At 42.2% G+C, this 15,541-nt stretch overlaps 1 protein-coding gene and 1 long non-coding RNA gene across 2 annotated transcripts; one reads left to right on the forward strand and one right to left on the reverse strand.

Moving 5' to 3' along the window:
• Window positions 1-163: 163 nt before the first annotated feature.
• LOC138225128 (uncharacterized) lies at window positions 164-4,345 on the forward strand. Its single transcript, XR_011183700.1, has 2 exons — window positions 164-1,309; window positions 2,900-4,345. It is a non-coding gene; the product is annotated as an uncharacterized lncRNA (long non-coding RNA).
• On the reverse strand, window positions 2,693-15,347 carry dhx40 (DEAH (Asp-Glu-Ala-His) box polypeptide 40). The gene is made up of 17 exons (XM_069184138.1): window positions 14,650-15,347; window positions 14,082-14,227; window positions 11,914-12,033; window positions 11,059-11,292; window positions 10,180-10,246; window positions 9,471-9,602; window positions 9,262-9,361; window positions 9,014-9,100; window positions 8,349-8,531; window positions 8,170-8,250; window positions 6,994-7,151; window positions 5,623-5,737; window positions 4,863-4,971; window positions 4,469-4,563; window positions 4,158-4,227; window positions 3,630-3,858; window positions 2,693-3,249 (listed from the first exon to the last, which is right to left on the reverse strand). The coding sequence occupies exons 1-17, from the start codon at window positions 14,807-14,809 to the stop codon at window positions 3,128-3,130; spliced, it is 2,208 nt and encodes a 735-aa protein (XP_069040239.1). The 5' UTR covers window positions 14,810-15,347; the 3' UTR covers window positions 2,693-3,127.
• Between the last annotated feature and the right edge of the window lie 194 nt (window positions 15,348-15,541).

Here is a 15,541-nt window from a genome sequence, read left to right on the forward strand (position 1 = left end):
GGAGCTGCTCAGCACAGCAAACTCGGCCCCCGCTGATGTGATGATCTTGCGCAGTGATCGAGAGCTGAAGCAGTATTTATAGCCACGAAGATCGTTTTCATTATTCCTTTGGGAAACAGAAGCTGCCTGTGGCTCCAACCCAGATATAGCTATCAAGGTCAGAATGCACATAACGGGGGGATTTCTCTGATAGAACATGCAATACCGTTAGCGAAGAAAGCAGACCCGTCTTAAATATACCATCAGTAGCCTGTGGGAAGCATGCATAATGTTACTTGTATTTTAAATAGGTGTGTTGAGGGTTTGAGCTGCGTTATTCTTCTGTGATGAGTATAGTAAATATTGCTCTCATTATTCATCAAAATGACAGGTGCTCAGGTTTTGCCATTTTGAGTCGATTTAAAAGTGTTAAAATGAGACAACGTAGAATCTATGTGGTGTAAACAGCCGTTCATGAAAAAATGCTTTAATTAGCACAAGAATAGAGAAAGATGGGACTGGGTAATAAAGATCACCTGGTTGCTTTTGGCACAACTGAAGGTGGATTTTCTGTGAAAAAAACCTGAGATCAACAATGAGCAGACCAGTCCAGAAGAAGCAGGAAACCAGCTCTGTCTGATGGATTCATATCCAGGAAAGTTACTGCACCCTGAGGGACCACATCACAACCATCTGACTTATGTGCGCAGTCATTTTCAGAGTTCTCAATATACAGTAAGACAACATCCAGCACAAACTATCACATCAGCAGAATGGCAGTAGCTCTCCACATGGATCTGCTTGAGAATGATCAGCATGACGTTCAGGGCTGATGCCGACAGCTGACAGACAAAATCTCGTCTTCTGTGGGCTCCGGAGCATTTGAGGTGACAGCGGAGAGAGCCGTGGAGTGTTTTATTCACCAGTGAATTGTGCTTTGCTCTTGACGGATCTGACAAAACTCATCACACGAGGAGACATCATGGTATGCAGTGCGTCACCAACAGAGGCATGCTTGAGGTGGCGTGCCGTGGGTTGGAATCCAAGAGCTTTTCCATTCCTGAAGAGCCAATCCAGTAAGTATCGATTTGCCAGCAGGACAATGCAAGACTACAGAGTGCGAAGATTACAGTGGCATGTCTCTCAGAAAACATTGTTGACTTCCTGCCACAGTGAGCCTGTTGGAGCATCTGTGGGCTCAACTTGCAAATGCAGTGTCATTAACAGGAGACAACCGTTATCTGAAAGACCTAATCTCCTGGCTGCACCTACACAGAAAGTGGAGTAGAATATCTCACAGCATCTGTCTAGAGGCTGACCAGGTCTATAGGTCAGTGCTCCTCAGAATGTTAACGCTCAGAGAGATCATGCCGATAATTACTTTGTAATGTCTTCCTTTTGACAGTGTTACATTTCATACTGAAGAAGCGTGTCTGTATTTATGTTCACATTTTCTATATTTTATTCTGTTGTTTCTTTTGAGGAACTGCTACATATGAATCACGAATGTGTATATACAGCACATAAATCACCTTTATGAAAAATAAATTTTACCTATGCAAGCACAGGTGTATGGGTATCATCCACACAATCTACAGTCTTTATCCTAGTACATCATGTAATAGACTTTATAAAAGAATGTGATTTTGACCTGTTACGTTTGTTTTTGTGCTTTTAATTTCATGTTTAGTGCATGCAGTTTTAATATGAATGATGCTGGATATGTGAAATTAGGCATATATAAATAGTAAGGACTGTGCCCTTCATTGTAGTATTGTTTAAAAATACAGTAGAGTACATCGGGCAGACGAGGTCAGGTTTATAATTAAATGTGCCCAAATGAACTAAAACGGAATAGCTCACACAAAAGTGGGATTGTGAATAGGGTGTTTTGTAAGCAGTGTGGCAGTTTGGCTCAGTGGAAGAGACCCTGGCCTTCTAAGAGCAACAGCCTATGGGAATTATTCTTGATGCATGAATCCAAGGGAATAGAATTGCCTTGTTATTTCAGCAAAGCACCATTTCAAAAGCTTTAGAATCACACCCTAATACGGTTATCGAAACAAAACGTGACTCACACTGCGTATCAGATACTTATCAGCTCTTTCGCAGAGCCTAGTCTACAGAGATGATCTTTTTTCAAGAATGCCGTCGAACAACTGAAAATCAAATGTACGGTACAGAAAACTGGGTATAACCTCCCAGAAGTGAGCTTTTAATTTCCAAAATGAATGCGGTCACACGTGTGAATTTATGCATGGATGGCAAAAAGAATATACAGTTATACAGTAGTTCAGGTGGGGAGCTGCGTCAGTGTGCGTAGGCTGCAAAGGAACAAGTAATAGATTTATTCCATGCTGAAAAGAGAAGAAAGAAAGAAGAAGGCTCCACGGCCGAAACTTTGTGTTTTCTTTCTTCTCTTTTCAGCCTGGAATAAACCTATTACTTGTACAGTTATACAGTGCCTGGCAAAAGTATTTATACCCTTTTTGAGTAAAAAGTTTTCAAAATGTTGCTGGATTACAAATAATACTTACACTAATACTTATAAATCAAGTTTGGGGCATATATGCAATAATCAAGTAGTAACTTGAATTAGTTAAATTTGATCCAAATCAGAGAGAAGTACAATAATCCGAATGATATACTCACAGGATATAACCCAAACAATAGAGGTTAACATCTGAAATGTTCGAATAAGACGGACAATAACTCAGTAGACCTTTTTATTGTCGACACAGCAATGAAAACCACTGTATTTCAACGGGATTAAAAAGCACTTGTCTTGAAAACACCTCCAATGATTGTCATTAGGACATTTTATCTATATGAAGTCAAGAGGGAAAGCTGACAAAGCAAGTAACAGTCCTTGACTCCTTTCAGAGCTGCGCTGATTTCTCTTTTCTTTGTTTTTCCCCAGTTATTCGCGTTGTGCAATTGTATTTGCAACATTTCCTGCAAGGCTGATTGAGAGGGGCGATTTCCGCCATGACGGCCTCCTGTCCTGTGCTCTGTGCTCACACTGCTCTGAACTCTCCCCTTTTCCTGTTGTGTTGTGTCAGCTGGGACAGGAATGTGAAGTACAGCATTCCAGGGCCTCTTGCTGCCCTCTTCAGCGCTGGGGACCCCGGTCCCAGCACTTCCTCCTTCACTGCGCTTTTCCCTGCTGCCTCTCCTGCTTGCGCTGCAGGTATCGTGCCCGCGCCTCCGCCACAGAGCTCTCGTCGTTCCTCCTCTTCAGTTTCTTCATCATGTCTTCCGCCGCCTCTGCTGCAGAAGGACAGCAAGGTGTGAAACGTGGACAAAGAGTGCAGCATTTCTAAGAAGAATAAAAGCTGGCTGTGTTATTACCTTTGCTCTCAGCCACAAAGCCACAGAAATGTAAGGCCAAGAAGATAATAAACATGTAATAAATAGAAATAAATAGTCCTTTCTGGAATAAGGGCACTCTGTGTTAAAAACCAGTGCTACAGGATACTGTATAAATACTACAGTATTTAGGAAAATTGTTCTTCTTGCTTGGCTAATTGCTGAAATGAAAAAGAAGCACTGCAAAGACTGTTCTACAACTTAATACCACAAATCTCTTGAGAGATGTAAAACCTGTCCTGCTATTGGAATCCAGGACAAATTCCTGGGTCTGACCACACCTGTCTGTCTTTTAGCCATTTCTTTCCGTTCCCACTTGGCCACCTCCTCCTCCGTGACCTCCTCCCTGGCCACGCTGCTCAGCTCGTACGCGTCCACCTCGTGGAGCTTGGGCAGCAGGTCCCTGACCCACTCGTAGCGGATGGGACAGACCGTTCGCACGTACACCTTGGACGTGACCAGCATGTCATGGAAAATGATCCAGTCCAGCTGGGCTGTGCAATCAAATAGCTGGAAAACAGTTTAGGTAAATCTGTGGGAAGCCTTCTTTTCCAGAAAGCACTTAACAAACCAATACATTTAAGAATTAAATAAAAATGAACACACTGAATAACTGCAGCCATAGTGTAGTATAGCTTTAGCATATCTGTGATGTTATTGTAGAGAAAAATGATGAATGAGGAGTCCTGAAAACATGTCCAAAAGCACGATTCCAGACATCTAGTAGCACACAGCACTTTTTACATTAAACCTTTCATGTCCACCAAGCTAACAGCCCTATTATCTTAATGAGCTGACATGTTCTTTACCGATGATGATGGGTGAATGTGAACAACAGACCCATGTCCATCCATTGTGCAGAATGTCCTCCCAACTGACCTGCAAAAAAGAAAATTGAAATTCTGTTGATCGATTCCTCCAGTTACTCAGCAAAAATAAAAGGTCATCACAGAAAAATAAAAGACAATCCAAAAAATAAAAGCTTCATTTATCATAACTTTTGAGTTTCAATGCTTCTCAATTCACCTAGAGCAAAGTCACTTCTTTTAAATAAAGTTCAACAGATCTGTCCAAGAAAAGGCGCCTGCCCAGCTTGGAAATCTAAACAGCAAAGGCCTACCTTCTAGCAACATTGGTGAAATATCCAGCACACAGACACCTTTGCAGTAGCTCACTCCTAGAGCCGTCAAACTTCTCAGTCGGAAAATCCTTTAGCTGGGGAAAAACAAATCTAAAATGAAGTCTACGGCAACAAAAAAGAAATCGTGGCTACTGCATAGATGCCAAGTTACTTTAGATCCATCAATCCATGACCGGTTAAGAAACAGGATTCACAAAGATATTGAAATAATAATTCTCCATTCAGAAGAATGCCCCAGTCATTTGGCAAACAGAAATAGCTTTTGGTAGCGCTCCGTAACGAAGCCATCCTGTCAAGGGTGGTTCACGCCCCTCGCTCCGGCCAGAACAGTGGAATCCGAGCTGTCGGCGCTCGAGCCAGCAGTGGGGGTCACCTGCTTGAGGCGAAGGAGGGTTTCTCGCAGCTGCGCTTCCACGCTGAGGGCGGACTTCAGGGCTCTCCAGTGGATCCAGTGCTCTCGGCACCACGAGGCAGGAGAGGCGCTGCAAACACAGAGCACAGCCCTCAGCCACCCTCCCATCCCCAGACCATTCACAACGCTGCTGGGAAGACAGCACTTAATACAGGCCGCTGCCCTGCTGGGAAGACGACACTCATTACAGACCGCCGCCCGGGTGATGCTTCCTCCCTGTGCTCACCGCTCTTGCTCAACTAAGGCGGGAAACACATTCCTTCTTGGCTGGGCCCGCAGAGAACGACTTTCACTGCGGCACGAACGATATTATCTTTAATGAGAACTCGGATCGATGTTTTAAACAGTGCTTGGTTTCTTGTTACGGAATAATGAGAACCGCATGCCGCCTTTAAGGAAAGGAATAATTTTAGCTATCTTAAGGAAGTGTGAGCTGAACTGATGCTCACTGCGTTGGCTTTGCTGACTGACTTACAGGTCGGGGTTTTTGAAGCTGAAAAAGTTACGGGATTAAGCCGAAAAATGTCAGGGTTTCATGGACAGAGCAAGAGCTATTGGATTCTGTGAGGAGGTTATACTGTATATAATTGGCGTAATGAATGAATTGAAATAGACCATTGGGCATGTCTCAGTACTGTAAGATATATCAATGAACCATTTTAAAAATCAAGGGGGAAATCGCTTTGCATTTTTTGCAGCTTAACAATTCTCTCTGAAATACCTGGCTGTGCATTGTTCAAAGATGTGGAGCAGAACTGCAAAGTCACTCCCGGCGCCTGCTTGAGTGGCTAGCTGCCTGTGCTTCACTTCTGATTCCTGCTGTTTTTCCGCCTGACCTATGTGACTCAAAACAGCCATGTTAGTGTTCTGTGAGTCGGCGATCCAGTTCCTCCCATGCTCTGTTGATCAACAGGTGAACTACAACAGGCCTCAGTTTACATAGGAATACATCAAGCCTTTCCTACAAGGCCTCTCTCATGAGGCTCAGCAGAATTACCGTTTTCGAATAATAAATAATTCTGTGGCCTTCCAACACTTTATAGACAGAGAGACTCACACAGTTCCAACACATTTACAAGCCTTCTAAAATTAATAAACACTTCCTTGGCACGCATTCTAAGATATTTCCTTTCTCTTATGTCTGACAATACCAGTATTTATCAATAACGTTTCTCCAAAAGAATTTCACCATCAGGTGCCGGCTTCAAAAATACAAACCTATCTTTGTGCAATAATGAATAAATACCTAAAAAATGTTTGAACAGTCAACAAATGAACACTTGTTCGGATAGTTCTGCCACATAAGCAGATACAAGATAGAGTACAGAGCTGTTTTATTTTCCTGCAAGTGAATGGACACAGTAATGGGTTTGCACAAATACTGATCTACTTCTTCAAGTCTTTATTTGTGCTGTCGGGCACAACTGCTCACTTTGCTGCAGATGAGGTAGAAAGGCAAGTTGCTCACACTTGACTCAAAAAGAAGAAAAAGGCCAAGTTAGTCTGAGGATCTAGCCTTTCAAATACAGATGACCCTTGTCAGATATACTTTGAGCGACTCTGCTGCAAGGACTTCGATTGTTTATGGTTTTAAGATGCGAGAATTAAGTCCTTTTTCCTCTGGTTTACCAAAATCTTTACCAAGATTTTTTTTTAGCAGTTCTCATTCTAAATGAAGACGTATGAACAACAATAAAAGGTAACATCATAAAACCTGTCTACTGGTATGGGTGTCACAGAGTCTGTAGAGCCTCTGATCGATATCTGATTTGTCATTCATGTTCTGTGTTAAGAGCTCCTAATGTACCCCATGAAAATGACCACTGGATGTTCTGAACTGGACATCCTGAGTAGTCAGGACCACCAAGAAGGCATTCGTGAATTACAAAGAGATACATTTATATAAGCCTGAGATAAAATTACATTGGGAGCCCTTAAAGCTTGAACTGGTCAGTTATTAAAAGCTCATTATAAAGAAACATTCAAAGAAAACCAAAAGGGTCATAAACAGTGTAAGGTTCTCCATTGTATCCAATGTGCTTGAGAGAGGGAATTATTGCTGAAGGGAGTTGTAGTCCGATTTGGGTCTGACCTGGTCGAATGAAGACGTTCTCAACGGAGAGCATGGCGGCCACAGGGAGCAGCAGATTCTCACAGCCCAGCGCTGCTGCTTTGATCAGGGCCCGGGTCAGACCCGGGGGAAGGGGGAACTCCGCCATCATCTGGCCCAGCCTCATCACTCGGCCTCTCCTACAGCAGCAGCACAGAAAAGACACCGAGGATTTTCTCTCTCCACGGCTCAACGTCACGGGTGTTTACCTGCCCCTGTCCTTCCCAATCTTTCTCCTTCCCGATTGCTCCTTTAAAATGATTGACAGTGACAGAGATCACTTCAATCACAATCGTACTGAAAAAATGTTCTTTGGTCAGAGCTACTAGAAATCACTGCCATTTCAGCAAGTTATAATTCAGATTTATTTGATAAAGTGTCATTAATAGTCTGATGGTCAGGTAACGTAGAAAGTGAAATTTATTTGATATCAGATGTATGGCAGCTGCCACAATTTCTAGTAAATTAGGTCAGCAACAGCACATATTTATGGAATTAATTTCTATTGGTGTGGCTGTACGCATTCTGTATTATTTAACTAAAATACAACACTGTCATTTACTATACTACTGTATGTGCAAACAAAGTGGCTAAAACTGTTCTCAGAAAGTGGGTTCTCATGACAATTTTGTTCACTCTGCACCTTAAATGAACAACACAATGAAAAAGTATTCAAACACATCTGGCAAATAACCCATTCTAATAGGTGTGTGTCCACTTATTATTATTTAAAATACAGATTCTGTCTCCTGCTGTTAATGGGATACCCTTGGATTATATAAACAAAAAGGGTGTATCCTTATAAGCATATACTTTAGACTTTCCTTAAACAGGAAGTGAGATTGTCTCAAACTAATATTTGGGTGGAAACCGCAAGGGGGAAGACAATTCAGCTAGCTCTTCAGCTGCCTAGATTTTGTCTGGACCTTTGTGATTCAAGATGAGATCTTCTACACTCTCACCCTTTCTACTCCAACTGCCACAAGAGCTTTACGCGGCTGCAGGAGCTGTACTGTCGTACTGTTTGCTCCCCGCTGGGTTCTCAGGGCTCTGTGATCACAGCCGTAAGCACTGTGATGAAATTGAAGAGGTCTGTCCCTGCAGACGGACGTCTAGGGCACCATGCTACTCGAGTGCAGGCCCGGGAACCCCAGTCACCTGTCAATGGCATCGCACTGGTACAGCTGCTTCAGGGCCTCCAGAAGGAACCTCTCTTCAGGACGGTCCAGATAAGGGAACCTGAAACCAAAAGCAACAGCTTTTCAAAGGCACAAAAGGGAACGCAAAGGGAAATCCAACACATTCTAACAGTTTTAAACACACAATCTTGGGGATACCTGATAACATCGTCGATTCCCAGGCACTTGAGAGTGAGGACGACAGCAGTCAGACTGGTCCTCTGGATCTCTGGAACAGTGTACTCTGACATGCACTTCTCCCAGAAGTCCCTGCTGTAGATCCTGTAACACTTCCCAGCGCACGTCCTCCCTGCCCTGCCTGCCCTCTGCCGAGCTTCACTCCTTCACAGCCAAGAGAAACCAACACACACGCAGAGATACGTTCACAAAAGCTTTGTTGTAATGTCTATTGAAATGGAGGCAATGGGAAAAGCCTACCATCTAGAAAGGCTAGCTATGTTTGGTTGATTTTTTAAAATGTATACTAAGAGACAAGTAAAAATTGTAATGTCCACAGTATATTCCCCCTAAACCATGAGTTCGTTGAAGAAAAAAAATCACATATGTTTTTAAGCTGTTTATAATAGAACCAACATGAATTTTATTACTTTAAATTCCAAAGCATAAACCTTCTACGTTGGAATTCACTTAAGATCCATAAGGTAAACTGTTCTAGCTCATTTCTGGGAAGGTAGGATCAGGGGTGAAGCTTACATGATTAGTGCTCCAATGGCTGTTCCAGGAGATTAACTCCCCCGGGATTTTCTATAAACAGACGTGTGATTTTTCATGTCTGCTTTGTCTGTTACACTTCCAGAACTTACTTTGAAATTGGTACCACTTCCAGAACATCCAGCCTGACTCTGGAGTTGTGGTTCAGCTGTTTGACAAACCCACTGTCAACAACATACCTGCGGAGCAGAAATAATGCTTTAGACATAAACTTTAGGGAAGTTGAGGCTTTTGAATTCTTACTCAAGTCTCATACTGTAGCGCCAAATCTATTCTCCTAGAATTAAAGACAAGCACAGGTGTGTGTGTGTGTGTTACCGGTAGTTCATTTCCTATTTACCTTATTCCATTTATTGTCAAAGATGTAGCGGCAATATTTGTTGCCACCACACACTTCCTTATGCCCGCTGGAGGTGGCTGAAATATTTGCCTTTGCTGATCTGATGAGAAAAACAAGAATGCAGCTCAGCCATTACCGGAGGGAAGGAACCAGATCACGCAGACCCCACTGACAGCTCATTTATAAAATGATTTTCTCCGGAGAAGTACCAGTTGGCATAGATCCATATAGAGGCAGAATCAGCAGGCCTTCCACAGATCTGTCTCGCACGTCGTAACGATAGTCTATGGACTCGGCCTTCTGGTAGAGAATATCGCAGGCTTTCTCAATCTCAATCTGCCCTGAAGCACAGAAACACAACAACATTCAGCTTCTATAGCTCTACAACTCTTATGTGATCTAAAATGTGGAATTCTTATAATCCACTATGGTTCCACTGAGCTGTCACAATCTTTGAGTAAAGGAGATAGCAACTCAAAGTAGCTTTTGCTAAAAAGGAGGTGTCTAAAAGGTGTCTTTTGCTAAAAAGAAGTGTTCATAGTAGCTCTTTATTTCATCCAAACTATACTTTCAAACCAGTCTGTCAGGATTCTGTTTGCAATGTTTTGTACTATGTATATATATAAAAAAATCAATTTTTTAAATTAAAATACTTCAAAAAAGAGAGGTGTGTGAAATGGGAAACGGTGTCAACTACCGAGACCTTGTCAACAGTCCCACTGTGAGCCACCTGGAAGGAACCCAAGCAGCAGATGCAAGCTGTCAAGCACCAAACATCAAGACTTAAGAGCAGGTGGACGGCTTGATGCGTCCCCTGGGCCTCACAGAATACACTTCACCACTTCCTCCAGGAAGCATTAAGAAGAGGCTCCTGACAGTGTTCTTAAACATCAGTGACGAGACACACGTAGGGCTTACCAGTCAGAAAAACAAGCATGTCTCCTGCTCGCTCACTGGTGTGTACATCCAGAGCCACGTTCACAACCTGACCAAAAACACAAACCACGACAGGGGAACCGTAACCACTGGGAGTCAAGGACTGTTCAAGATTGAGTGTGTTTTATAAAGAATCAAAGTCAAAGTCAAACTGATAGCTGAAACAAAGCATTAATAACCTCTCAAGGAGCTATGGTAATGCCTTTTCCTATCCTATTTGTCTAGTTATAAAATGCTCAACGAGTATGCCATCCATCAATTTTCAGCAAGCACGTGGAGTGGCTGTGCACCAGGACCTAACCTGGAAAACAAAGGGATCCAGGTAGAGTATGCCCCAGGTGAGACACCAGTCCATTACAGGGCACACATGCACTCATATGGTAGATAATTTAAGCACATCAATTAATCTAGTCAGCATGGCTTGCTCGTTGGATTGGATTGTGGAAGGAAACCTGAGCACCTGACAATACGTGACCACAATAAATGCAAAAATGCAAGACTCAGGATCTACAAGGCAGCAATGCTAACACCCCCAGATAACGGCAGTGCATCAACTATGACAGCACAGAGTAGCCAGTTGAAAGATTTACTGTTCTTTATAAAGCTCTGATAAAAAAAAAAAATCATGTTTGGCCAAGGCAGGAAATGTTATGGGAGTTCTTTCGTCATACAGCTGTCTTATTCAATAGGGCAGGCAGAAATCTTCTTAACCGACATTTGTGTCCCAAACACTTCACGACCACTTGTTGAGCACGAAGAGCAGAACAAACCCATCATTCTTCAGTCCTTTGGACTCATATGAAATATCAGCAGTTTTAATTCTTATTAAGTTAAGAGTTCTTATGAAGAGCAGCAGGTTACCTCCTTTAGATAGGCAGAGCTTTCTGTGTCTTTGGGACCTATGAGGTTGCAGAATATCTCGGTGACTGGGAACGTGCGGCCCGGGATGGTGAAAACAGGACAATGACCCAAGAAAGCGGAGAGCTTGTCTGTTTCCAGAGTGGCAGACATCACCACTACCTTCAGAGGGGCTGGCCGGCCTCCAGACCCCTCACCTGTCTGACACCGTTTCTTCAACAGCCCCAGCAAGATGTCCTGCAAGACACAACGCTACTTAGACCCTCCTTTATTACTATTATTACTATTTATTACCGCTTTATTACTATTACTGTCTGAGGGGGGAAAAAGTATCTTTTTATTTCTAAGATGGTCTACAATGCAACACTAGCACATTTAAAAACACAAAGACGTTCTCTTTCAAACTCTTAAGACAGGCCTCAAGTAAGAAGAGAAACACAAAAACAGAAATGTTTTTTCCCCATTATACAGTACGTACACATCAAACGGGAGACGTGAAGCAAAGTGCCCCCCCACAAAAAAAGCTCGATTCCATTCTAGGATTCAGCTTATTCAAAAGGATCATTCAAAGTTCTGTTACTCTGGGCTTGCACAAGGTCACTCAACCCTTCCAATAATCCTTGTAGACGTCTCTCTTCTGGAAACTTTTTAAAAACATGCCCAAGTTCTGCTACCTCCTTGTGAAATATCATCTTTGACATCACACATGTTCAGCTGTTGGAGTGAGATGTGAGGGGTGCAGGGCTTGAGCCCAGCTGAACTCAAAACGTGTAGACATATGTGTAACCACGGTTAGTGTCCCTGGCCTACAGTTTCAGTACAGCTTTCAGGCCCAGACTAGCTCAAGGCTGTACTCACCGTGTTCAGGCTTCTTTCGTGAGCCTCATCCAGAATAATGACATTGTAATGGCGCAGACTGGGGTCCGACAGAATCTCCCTTAGCAAACAGCCATCTGTCATGTACTTAATAGCAGTGTCCTGTCAATACATACAAGATTCTTACAAGCTTACACACAGTTTTAGTGCACTAAGACTAAGTAGCTTTACATTCAACAGGTTAATGCTCTTTTTTGTTCCAAAAAAAAGTTGACATCATTTCTTTGGAAAGGACAGAGGAAGACTACAATCTATAACTTCATCCCATCATTGCTTATTGCACTGCATATGCTTCAAAAAATGTACTGCTTTAATCCACACTGACCTTTACTTCACATTGATCAAAATCTTTAAAAACCTGCCCATGATATAAGCTAAACTGTAAGTGAGAATCTAATATAAAATGTTGTAGTGGCTAATCCATCACATTTACCAATCACACCTAATGGAAGACACACTATAATCTACACCTCATCATTAGATCCTCTGTACACATCAATGAAGCGAAAAGACTACCTTTTGTATGAAAAAATACAGATCTATAAGGATTCAGTTGTTGCAAAAGAAAACTTTTCAACAGAAGATTTTTCCTTCATAAAGAAGGAAAAGTCTTAAGCGGAATGTCTCACCACGCTCCTGAAAACTCATTGTAAAGTTCAACCATAAAGTACCGTAGCGAACCCTGGCATGTGACAAAACCAGGTCTTAAAATCCCTAACAGCTGTCTACCAAGAAAGAACAATACTTGAAGACAATACCCTTACACAACAGAAAGAAGACCAGCACTGAGCTGAGACCTGAACTGACAGAAGGTGTCATTGCCCATGCATCAACACAAGCACTTTTTAAAGCAGGGCTTAAAGGAGCAGTGAGAAAGGTTCTATTAAGACGGAATAAAAAACACGAAATATGCACACGATATGCACATTCTTGTCATAAAATAATTAACTGCAGAAGTAAATGGTTACATTTATATCAAGCAAGATATCCTGTCCTTGACCCATAATCTAACTGTACAGTTATACAACACACTCTCTCTATCACCCCTGTGTGATTATATCGATCTGTTCACTTGACTCCGCGAGAGGAAGGAAAAAGCTCGGTTTCCCATCTGTTTGGGCACATTTTGCAATTACCACTTGCAAAAGAACTAAAATTGCAGAACAAAGCCTGCTTAAATCGTGCACTTGCTGGTGTCATTCATTTTTCTCCATTCCTCATTTCAAGCTGGCACGGAGCAATCTTTGGTCTGAAAACGCATGGGGAGGTTACTCATTTACTATGCCATACTGGTTTAATGTTCTTTGCTCCCTCTGGCCAGTGGAAAGCACCAGAAAAGCATGCAGTTATGTTCAGGATCTACACAAACACAATAGACATTATTATAATATAATAGATCTATGTATTACTTATACCCTTGCAGGGGTACACCACATTTACCAACCAAACCTAAAGGACTCATTGTAATCTACTCCTCTTCATTAGATCCTCTGTACACATCTATGAGGCTGAAAGGCTACATTTTGTATTACAAAATACAGATCTATAAGGATTCAGTTGTTTCAAACAAAATATGTACATATTTATACCCTTCCTTCCTGCAGATCACAAAATTCATGTACCTATTTTCATATTTTCTTTATAAATCAGTGGTGTGCCTGAAATTCTGTTCTTACCAAGGGTAAACAAAATGATACTTTGCGTGATACACCTGCATTTAAAATATCACTTTCCCCTAATCTTGGAATGCAATGTACAACTGTACTCCCATCAGAAGTGATTTTTTTTCTGAAAAGTATTGGAATTTCAATACTGAAACGATAAATAATTAATTGAAAAAAGCCACACATTTCACTCAAAAATAAAAAGGACATGCATGCATATGACTGCTAAGGTAAAGGTACCATAACTACCAATTCGTTCACGTAAATCATTAATGTGATCACTTGTAAAAATGACAAAACGGCCAATAACTAATACAGAAGCTGAACTATTACCCAGATCAGAGACATTTGGTGGGCAGGGCTGCATCACATTCTATCTTTTCCAGAAGTGCGAAATTATTTCCGTCTTTCATTGCATCCGAGTTACAGGTCCCCGGCACACGTGTGTTCCCCACCTAGGCCGCGCGTATGCGTAGGGCTCCTCACCTTGGAAGTGCAGTCGTCGAAGCGCACCTGGTAACCGACTTCACTTCCCAGAGAGCAGCCCAGCTCCTCGGACACTCGCTGAGCAACCGAGATCGCAGCCACTCTCCGCGGCTGAGTGACACAAATCTTACCGGTTTTCCCAAACCCTAAAGGGTTAAAAAAAAAGAAGAAGAAAAGAAAAGACAAAACAGACCTGAAGCAAAAAATGCGGTCCAACTTAAAACACGTTTGATGGAAAGAAATGCATGCTTATTACGATATTTATGTTCTATCGTTATCATTGTGATTTAGCGTTTGTACCCATTTTGTTATTCGACGGGTGACTAGTGTAAAATACGACGGCTGAATTGGTACCAGTGGGCAACAAATACTTTTGGGCAACTGTAAAAACGTGTATTTGTCAATTCCGGACATTTTCACGATTAAACTCAATGCAAAAGAGAACAGACACGGCTGTGTTGCCATTTTAAAATCGATGCAAGCCGTTGACAGGTGACATCTCTGGTTTTGAAGGCGTTCTTGTAATACTCTCCTTGAGGCAACTGAGGTTTATCGGGAAGCGTTTTACCTGCTTCATATAGGTATTTCGGGAGCTGGGTTGTTTTCCCACTGCCGGTTTCTCCCGTGACGACCAGGAAAGTATTGCTTTTCACTGCCCGGACTAACTTGTCCTTATGTTGGAAAATCGGCAGTTTTTCCGAATCGCACAAGCTGCGTCGTTTCTCCATTTAAAACACGGTGTGCATTTCCAACGTACGACGGCAACTGTGTTTTCCTACTGAGCTCCTTCTACGTTTTAATACAATCATGTCCACTTATCTGGGACATCACTCCTAAAACTGGGAACTGTATTTCCTACGAGTTACAGACTGCTGACATCCACGCGTTAAAATATATTGCATCATTATTCCAACTACTGCTATTTAAGACATGTATATTACAAAAACATTGCGTCGGGACTGAAGATAACGTCCCAGTATTACGTGAGGTTAGACCGTAATTTAGGAGTTTAATTATAATGGATCGGTGTCCAGAGTCACCCTAACTGCTCTTGCTCCAGGCTACAACTTGGTAGTAGCCTCTCCTCCGCTTCCGGTAGTTCGCGTCCAAAACTCCGTCGCATGTTAATTACGTCATACTCATAGGTCGGCAGCATCAATCCGCTTAAGGCGCTGCATTGCCACCTTGTGGACGACGCGCATCCGGTATGAACTCTTCGTAAAATAAACTGGAGATTCATAAAACGTTGCAATAACTAAATTTTCAAACGGTCTGGGTCATTGTTCATACACGAAAGAAACAAAACTCTCCGCTGCCACGTCATTAGTGAAATAAAACATAATCGAAGTTATTAACACACTTTGGCTAATACCACCAAATAGGATTTGGCCAATGGGTTGATTTTCATTTATATTCCTTCACGTTGAGAACTGCAGCCATCCATGCTGTATAATATACTA

The sequence above is a fragment of the Lepisosteus oculatus genome, chromosome 26 (assembly GCF_040954835.1).
Source record: "Lepisosteus oculatus isolate fLepOcu1 chromosome 26, fLepOcu1.hap2, whole genome shotgun sequence".
Classification (NCBI taxonomy): Eukaryota; Metazoa; Chordata; class Actinopteri; order Semionotiformes; family Lepisosteidae; genus Lepisosteus; species Lepisosteus oculatus.